The 9,452-nt window shown below is 49.9% G+C and overlaps 1 protein-coding gene across 1 annotated transcript; it reads left to right on the plus strand.

Moving 5' to 3' along the window:
• The first annotated feature begins 489 nt into the window (after nt 1-489).
• On the plus strand, nt 490-5,637 carry SMCR8 (SMCR8-C9orf72 complex subunit). Its single transcript, XM_081889117.1, has 2 exons — nt 490-3,432; nt 4,840-5,637. Exons 1-2 carry the CDS (start codon nt 1,085-1,087, stop codon nt 5,291-5,293), a joined length of 2,802 nt encoding a protein of 933 aa, XP_081745243.1. The 5' UTR covers nt 490-1,084; the 3' UTR covers nt 5,294-5,637.
• Nucleotides 5,638-9,452: the final 3,815 nt, after the last annotated feature.

Consider the following 9,452-nt stretch of genomic DNA (forward strand, 5'->3'; position numbering starts at 1 on the left):
GGTTGCGCGCGCTTGAAAACTACCACTCCCAAAATGCCCCGCGGTGGTGGCTGACGTAAACAACCGAGCTACTTAATTTTTTTGAACCGAACTTTTTTTTTTTAACGCTGTTTTCAAGTAGTATTACATTCGCCAGTTCTGTGCTGCCTCTACTTCTGCTGTTTTTTTAAAAAAGGGGGGACGAAAAGCAGTGAGGGGAAAGAGGGAACTACAACACCCATGATGCACCGCGGTCGCGCGACCTCTTTCATATTTTAAAATTTTTTATATATTCGCGCCTTTGCAGCACGAACTAAACCAGCCTGCTCCTCCTATTATTTTATTTTAAAATCTAAGTTGTGTGTGAAGGGAAAACGATTTTTTATTTTTTATAGAGGAACCGCTTCCGGGGTCACCCGGGTCGCTTCACAGCAGGTCATGTGACTCCAAGATGGCTGCCAGGCGGCGGCTGTGAGGGGGAAGTGACAGTTCGTGCTGCAGGCGCGGGGCAAAGGGAGGGGGAGAGACGGGGCAGGGGGTGTGCGTGTGGAGGGTCGGGCTGGTCCTAGCGCCCACCTTTTTGGTAAGAGGGGAAAAGGGGGGAGGGGAGGAAGATCCGGAGAAGGGCCCATTTCCCAGGGAGGGAAAGTCGAGGGGTTGGGGAGAAAGAAAGGGGTCCCCTTCCTTCCCTGGGGAAGGAGGTGTATTAGATCCTGGGAGGGGGGCCTGGAAATCGAGGCAGCTAAACCAAGGGAGAGGGGTTGGAGGGGTGGGGGATCTGCCCCCCCATGAAAGGGCATGCCTCACCCGGCCCGCTGGATGAACAGGATTGGTGCCCTGTCCTTCAGCTGAGGGGCAGGTGACCCCTAGTCAGAGAGGGAAGTGCCACAGACTCCGGAAAGTGCCCACCTCCGGCAGGGAAGTAAAAGGGAGAGTGCAATAGGTTTCCTTGGGTGTGCAGGAAGCGCCCCCACCCCCGACAGTCCGTCAGCGGAGCAAGTCCGGAAAAGGAGTCCCTTATTCCCCGCCAATGGATTCCGGCTGACAACTGGTGAGGGACCGGCCCTGCTTTCTTCATGCCCCTTCACCGCCCCCACCTGGAAATATGATCAGCGCCCCAGATGTGGTGGCGTTTACCAAAGAAGATGAGTACGAAGAAGAGGCATACAGTGAGCCAGCCTTGCCTGAGGAATACTCTGTTCCGCTCTTCCCTTTTGCCAGCCATGGGGCCAACCCCTGGTCCAAGCTCTCAGGTGCCAAGTTCACCCGGGACTTCATCCTTATATCGGAGTTCTCGGAGCAAGTGGGACCCCAGCCTTTGCTCACCATCCCGGATGATGCCAAAGTTTCCGGCACCTTTGATCTCAACTATTTTTCCCTCCGCATCATGTCGGTGGACTACCAGGCTTCCTTTGTGGGGCACCCTCCTGGATGCCCTTACCCAAAGCTGAACTTTGTGGAGGATTCTAAAGTAGTGCTGGGCGATTCCAAGGAAGGAGCTTTTGCTTATGTGCATCACCTGACTCTCTATGATCTTGAAGCGAGAGGCTTTGTCCGGCCTTTCTGCATGGCCTACATTTCTGCCGATGAGCACAAGATTATGCAGATGTTTCAGGAACTTTCTGCGGAGTTCTCCAAAGCATCAGAATGCTTAAAGACTGGCAACCGAAAAGCTTTTGCGAATGAACTGGAAAAGAAACTGAAAGACCTTGATTACACTAGAACTGTTTTGCATAATGAGACTGAAATTCAGAAGAAAAACAACGAGAAAGGATACTATACCACACAAGCCATTGAGAAAGCCAATGAACTGGCTAGCGTTGAAAAATCTATCATTGAGCATCAAGATCTTTTAAAACAAATCAGATCATATCCTTACAGTAAGCTGAAAGATTCTGATTTTCACCCTTATGAGCCAGAGTGTGTGACAGAACAAGTTGATGATAGTTCCGAACAAGGATTTACTACCTCGAAATCTGATGAACCCAGTGAAACACACCTTTATCCTCGCCAATCCTCTTACACCCCGAAACTTATCAAGGCAAAATCTGCCAAGTGCTTTGACAAGAAACTCAAAACCCTTCAGGAACTGTGTGATGTTTATTTTTTCACCCAGACTCTAGATCAGTTACATCAAATTGAGAAAACGTTCAGAGGTGACGTTTGCTACCTCTTGACCAATCAGATCAGCAGAGCACTTTTGCAGCAGCAAACTATTACCAACTTCCTTTTTGAAGACATGTTCCTTCTTGATGAACGACCATCTGAAAGGCATTTAAATGGCTACCAGGGACCTAACGTAGACAGCCCCAATCCCAAAGGTTTGGAAGTCTGCCTTATTCCTAAAACATTAGTCAGCTTGGGATCTTACAAATCCAGTGTTGAGTCTGTGCCTATAAAGATGGAACAGGAGATTGAAGACATGCAGGAAGCAGAAGTCACTGACCCTGTTACTTATGACCAGCACGACAATCTTGAGTACCTCGATGCAGATCTTAAAGGAAGTGTTAGTAGTGGTGAAAGCATTGAGGTTTTGGGGACGGAAAAGTCTGCTACTGCCCTGAGTCAATCTGAAACGCAGGCAAGCATGCCGCAAGCCCACCTGAGTCCACAAGTGGTGAGGAGCAAAGCTGTCAGCCGAAGGACCATAAGTGAGGACAGCATCGAGGTCCTTAGCACATGTCCCTCAGAAGCTCTGATTCCTGATGACTTTAAAGCGAGCTACCCAAGTGCCATTAATGAAGAGCCTTATGCAGACGAAGAAGACGAAGGTTTTCGCTTTAGCCCTGTTTTAAATCCAGACAACACTGAAGGCAACCCTGAACCAGAAAACCTGCTCCCTGTGGACTCTGCCTGCTGCATTGGAAAAGAGAGTCCAAATTTTCTCGAGCCTCCGTCCGACATGGTCCCCAAACATTGCGATGGTGACAGTGTGGTCAGTATCCCGCCCCAGCCATACCGGCAAGGGGATCAAGGGTTTCATGTGAATTTCACGGACTATTCTTCCCACGATGGCGTCTTGGGAGGCCTCCTCACCTACGAACTCGACCCACATTATCTCTCGAGCAGCAGAGAGACGAGTAAAATGAGCCTGGATAAATGCTCAGACTCCACAAGCTACATCAGCAGCACAGCCTCCACCAGCTCAGACAGGACTCCTTCCCCTGCCCTTCCTGCTGGTCATTTCGGAGAAAGGCACAAAAAGAAGTCGGGGCAAAATGCACTGAGGTTCATCCGGCAGTATCCCTTTGCTCACCCTGCAATATATTCGCTACTGAGCGGCAGGACTTTGATAGTGCTGGGGGAAGACAAGACGATCGTGGAGAAGCTCGTCACCGCACTCTCTATTTTTGTTCCAAATTGCGGTGCGTATGCCAAGCCGGTGAAGCACTGGGCCACATCTCCTTTGCACATCACAGATTTTCAGAAGTGGAAGCTGATTGGATTGCAGAGGTAAAACCCCACCACCACCACCACCACCATAACCTACCCAGATCTTTAAAATGTCTGACCAGAGGCCTATCTAGTCCAGCATTTTGGACTGTATACAATGGGTTGCACCCAGCTAACTTTTGCTCAGAGTAGACCCATTGAATTTAATAAGATCTAAGCCTTCCCATTAATTTCAATAGGTCTAGTGTGAGTGGGACTGACATTGAATATAACCCGTTGTTAGTCTTACTCAGAGAAGGCCCACTGAAATTGACGAACAAGGCTAATGCAATTCCATTAATTTCAGCGGGTCTAACTTTTGAGCAAAAGTTTGATACAATCCTAACTTCCCATTGTGGCTATCCAGATGCCTCTGGAAAGCCCATGTTCTCCAGAGTCATATTGTCTCTGATAGTGGAAGTAATAACAGAATAATAAGTTATTACTTATACCCTACCCATCCGGCTGGGTTTCCCCAGCCACTCTGGGCGGCTCCCAACAGAATATTCAAAACACAATAACATCAAACATTAAAAATTTCCCTAAACGCTGCCTTCAGATGTCTTCTAAGAGTCAGACAGTTGTTTATCTCTTTGACATCTGATGGGAGGGCATTCCACAGGGCAGGCGCCACTACTTTGCCTGGTTCCCTGTAACCTCACCTCTCACAGGGAGGGAACCGCCAGAAGGCCCTCGGAGCTGGACCTCAGTGTCTGGGCTGAACAATGGGGGTGGAGATGCTCCTTCAGGTATACTGGGCCGAGGCCGTTTAGGGCTTTCAAGGTCAGCACCAACACTTTGAATTGTGCTCGGAAACGTACCGGGAGACAATGTGGGTCTTTCAGGACTGGTGTCATATGGTCTCAGCGGCCACTCCCAGTCACCAGTCTAGCTGCCGCATACTGGATTAGTTGTAGTTTCTGGCCATTGTGGTCCTGCCAAATACAGAACCCTCACAACTCTGGTCCCTGGCAGTACAGTTAAATGACAATCGATTCCCATTGACAAAAGAGGGGCACACCGGTCAGAAATGTGCCCTGTTCAGTCACCATTTGTTCTGGCATGGTGGGGTTTGGCGGTGATCATTTTCATGTCAGAGGCTTCCATACTTAATCAGAAACCTCCCCCGCCCCTTCCAAAGGTTAGCTACGAAAGCACCATTTAGCAGGAAACATGACCTGCCCGCTGATTTCCTTTGGTAGTGCAGCAGCGGTGTGCAATTGCTAGGGGGGGGGGGGAGACGCTGGTGCAGGAATGATATTTCCTGCTCTCGGTCCCAGAGGGAGATGTGGCTGAACTGAGAAGTCCTGGCTCCCAATCTCTGCCACTTCGCTTCATGATCTCTCAGAGACAGAATGCCTGCATACCTGTAATTATTCTACCTTGGAGTTTCAATTTCAGCATGTTATCTTCCCCCTTCCTTTCCAGAGCATCTTCTCCGTCGGGTGTCAACATGATGCACTCCCTCTGCCGCTACAGCCGGTACATCAGTATCCTGGATGCCGACAGCAAGACTCTCCGCTGCCCGCAGTACAAAGGGACCCTGATCCCCAGGCTTGCTGACCACCGCACGCAGATCAAGCGGGGAAGCACGTACTTTATGCACGTCCAGACCCTCCTGACCCAGCTGTGCTCCAAGGCCTTTCTGTACACCTTCTACCACGACCTGCACCTGCCCATCAAAGAGGGGGAGACGGAGGAGTCCGTGGCAAGCCGGCGGCTGAACTTCCTGAAAATCCAGCTGGGGCTTGCAAACGAGGACAGCAAAGTGGTGCAGTACCTTGCCGAGCTCCTGAAATTGCAGTATGTTCAGGATCCCGTCCGAGGGGTCAGCCCGGTGCTCAGGTTTGATTACGTGCCCAGCTGCTTGTACAAAATTTAAGTTGTGCCCAGCCTGCCCTGCTGCCTCCCCTCCTCGCCCGCTGGCTCACCTGTGGCCATCTGCAGGCCAAGACGATTCTGCGATCGACACACTAGTCATTGAGAACCCGCAGGACGATATGGAAGACCCCAGCGTGGCTAAGCCAACCTCATTAAAATGAGACTTCCTAAACCTCGGTCACACCTCTTTGGAAGAGGGGAAGTTCATTATCATTTGCTGCTTAAAGTGGGGAGCGTGGGGGTGTGTGTGTTTGTGTAGCATCTTTAAGGAGCAGTGGGATATCTTGACTATAGGGGATTTGCATGGCACGTGGTCGGTGCTGGGTACGTGTGAGTGGCACCAAAGACTTGTGCGCATTTTTTAGAAACCACAGTGAGCCACAGAAACATATTTCAGAAGTGTATGGGAGTGAATTGTAGAAGGTGGAGGGGTTTTGTTTGTTTTTTAAGCTAAACGTAAGAATTCAGCTGTTTCACAATAGCCAGACGTTGACCCGTCTCTCGGGTCTTTTTGCAGCATTGGTGGTTGCAATGACTCCTTGCATTGTGCATCCCTGGGGAGTAGAGGGAGGCCCTCCTTGGCTCTTGAGGTCAGAGGTCTGGTGAAGGCCTTCTGAACCCTGGAAAAGCACAAGGGGGCCTTGGCAGGGTGTTACGCCGAGCACTGTGTCTCTGTAATCTGCTGCACCTTGGCTTGCCTCTCCCAGAGGGGAAAGGGACACTCACAAATCCTTATAGCTGGCCCAGTTTCTGCAGTATGGGGGAGAATGTGAGGGAAGTTGGAGCTGGGGAGGGTGCGCTTCGGACCCTGTCACACAGGCCAGTGCCACTGCTCGCAAGAGCACACTGGGAGAGGTCTCTGGAATCGCCCAGTGCCCTTAAACCTTAGCACTCAGGTGTCATTGGGATTGAATGTACTGGATTAGGCCTCCCTCACCCTCCCCATGCTTTGTTTGGTACAACCAGCTTCCAATTTGGCCTCACCCTTCCTGAACATCCAGCCTTTGCAACCGTTTTACTACCTCTGCTGTCGCTGCGCATTGGGGTGGTTGCCGGTCACACAGCATGGACTGGATGTTGGGGCTCCTCCCGAGTCACAAACTCTACTGGGTGCGATCAGTTTTGAGCCTTTTAAGAATCTGTCGTTACACTGGTTGAATCCGGTAGAGGTGGTTCCGCTTTATTTCTTTCGTCCCGTGAAAACTTGAGGTCTCCGATGAGGCCACATCTCATCTGCGTCTTCTCCCTAGCTGCAGATAAGTACAGCAGCGGGAAATCCCAAGCAGGCCGGCTGGCTGATAATTTTAGAGGCGGAGGAATGCCTTACTAGTTTTATTTCCTGTTCCCTGTGTGTCCGGAAGCTGGTGACAAGACACACGTTTTACAAGAGTAACTGGACTTGTGATATTTCAAAACCTCTGTTCAATGCAATTATGTGCGACAGAGTTCTGGAACTGAATGTACCACCGGAGGAAGCTTCAAGGGCGAGTGTCAAATTTGGTGTTTTAAAGAGTACTGGAAAACTTGATGCAAAGCTGCACTTTGTGTGTGTGTGTGTAATGCTGCACTTTTTAGTTCCTCAAGTAATGGGTTGGTAGAGGCCATCTGTATGACACTTTGCTGCTTTGTATCAGAGAAAAAGGATCTTGCGGGAACGGTACAAACCTTGCTTGAATCTTGCACACGCCATTGTTCTCAAATAGGGCTGGGAAACCCAGCTACGTTGTCAGCCACGATGGAGTTGCGGGCAAAGCTTTTATACGAGAGCAGGTGTGTGTGGGGGGGTCCCACCTTGTGATGCAGACAGCCCCATGGTGGCTTCACAGCAGCTAGGCTTCCAAGGCGTGGCCCCACCTGTCCCTCAGCAAAACAGGCAGATAAATTTCAAAGCTTTTTGGAGAGAAGATAGCACCCCTGTGCTGCTTTCTACCTCTCCTCCCCCCCTCCTATTGGGTGGCTGTTCGTTCATGAAGATGGTGGAGGGAAATCTGTTGTGCTTTGCAGTGAAATCATAGCAGCGTTATGCAAGGACTCCCAATACCCAAGATTTGGAAAAGGCCTTCCTGAGCAGAGTTGCTTTACCGCATCTGCAAGGCAAGGTATCCCTTTAAAGGATGGGACTCTAGAGTCATGGGAACCGTGGGCCTATCTCCCCGAATGCTGTCATCGAGTCTAGTTTTCCCCCTGTACAGTTTAGGAATATTTGCCCATGTTGTGACATCATCACACTGGTTTCCTCCTTCCCTGTTGGTGGTTGAGAGCCACAGTATAGTGAATGTCTCTGGATATTTCAGGTAATCGATTTAGCCAGTGGGATGCCATTGTTGGCACATCTAGGTCAGTGTTCCCCAACCTCGTGCCCTCCAGATGTTTTGGACTGTGGCTGCTATAGCAGCCAGCGGTTGGGGAAGGCTGGTCTATCCCAGGAAGCCTCTCCAATTTTAGATACTTTGGGTCCTGGTTTGTCAACTCCATTTGGCAGGCTTTTCCTCGACATCTCCCTTCATCTCAAGACCAAGCCTTCATTTATAGACTTTTCCTCCTTCGATGGTGGGAGGCAACACTTTCCTGAATTGCTGAAGGAATGTGTGTGTCCCTCTGTGAAGAGGTAGCTTTTTCTTGCCTTCCTAAAAAGCCTAGTTTGCACATTAGCCTTGTATTCAGATATTTCTCCCGCCACCACTGCCAATACAGAAATGGACACCTGCAGTTTATTTGGGATTATCCCTGTAACGGAGACACAAAATCTCACAAGGTCTTCTAGGTGCCCAGGCTTGGGCCCACCAGAGACTTTTGTTCCGATTTAGCTGAGCAATGCCTTTCCACCTGAACATTTGCCTTTACAAAGCTTGCACTATAAGCAGAAATACATGAAGGATCCCTGAGGAACTGATTCACAGTAGTCCTACCTACTCTGCCCTTCAGACAGTGTTCAGGGCTTCAGCATTGCTTATTATTATTTTTGCAGGTGCAAAAGGGACCTGTTACACTTGCAGGTGTGCCTGACATCTTGCCTGATGGAAGCAAGATCTGTGAATCACAAGGCTCTGGAATCGGTTTTGGCGGTTCACGAGCTTGCCATAGATTCGGTAGTGTGGCACTGCTGACTTTTTTTAAAAAAGGGTTCACATATATGTAGATACAAGGCCTGCTAGTGAGCACCTTCCTTTTCTCAAGAGTCAAGACTTATCCCAATCACCTGCAGAGCCTAGTACCATGAACTAGCTTTCTGCTTTCATGTCCTTAGCCAATCCTTAACAGATCGCCAACGCCCCACAGGCTCAAACGTCCTCTTCCGCCCCTTGTCAGTTTTAACAGTGGTATTACACCCTAGCAGCGCCAACCAGCTTCAGATCCTGGTTACAAGCTAATCCTAGCCGGCTATAAGCTCCTGGCAGATGTGGTTAAAAAAAAAAACATGATTAATGCTGGCAGAGAGAAAGGGGAAATCCATACAGGACAGAGTGGGGAGACTGGAGGAGCTGGGGAGAAGCTCCCCCCTCTTTCATCAGTGGTTCTAGCGTCAAGAGGAAGGCAGATCCTACCTACGCTTGCCCCATTCCGCATCCTCTCAGTATGAGCTGCTTCCATAACGGAGCTCATCTAGCCATTTGGCAATTGAGGTGTTTGCATATCTCTGCTGCTTTAATCTTGCAAATATAACCATAGGCTGATCCATGGGAACATCACACACAGAGGATGTGAGTGGCCCACAGATTCAGCAGCTTAGGTACAATCGACCCCTTGAGACATGTGAATTGGCGCTGGCGCACTACATGCGCGGAGCTGGCGCTGGCCAGCTTGTGGGTGCGACATGCAGGATCGCGGTCCCTCTGGGTGCTGTGGAAAGCCCAGACGCTGGGCCCCATAATTCTGCGTTTTCCTCTTACCAACCAACTACTTGACCTTTCTCCATCTCGACTGGACTGGCAGCTCCCTGGAAGTAACAACTCCCCCAAGTGATCTTCCTAACTGCATGTTCAGTTTCTTGTCCGCACTTGTAGGAACACAACACTTTTCGCTTAAGCAGTAGTTAAGAGAGATGGGGAAACGTGAGCGTCTTCACTGAAGAAAATCTGAGCAGCATGCCTTCCATGTCTTAGTGCTGTTAAGGTGTTTACTGCATAAGCGCTTCACCAACAATACTCAACACCCAGTGA

Source organism: Podarcis melisellensis (assembly GCF_964234715.1).
Source record: "Podarcis melisellensis genome assembly, chromosome: 14".
In the NCBI taxonomy this organism is placed as follows: domain Eukaryota; kingdom Metazoa; phylum Chordata; class Lepidosauria; order Squamata; family Lacertidae; genus Podarcis; species Podarcis melisellensis.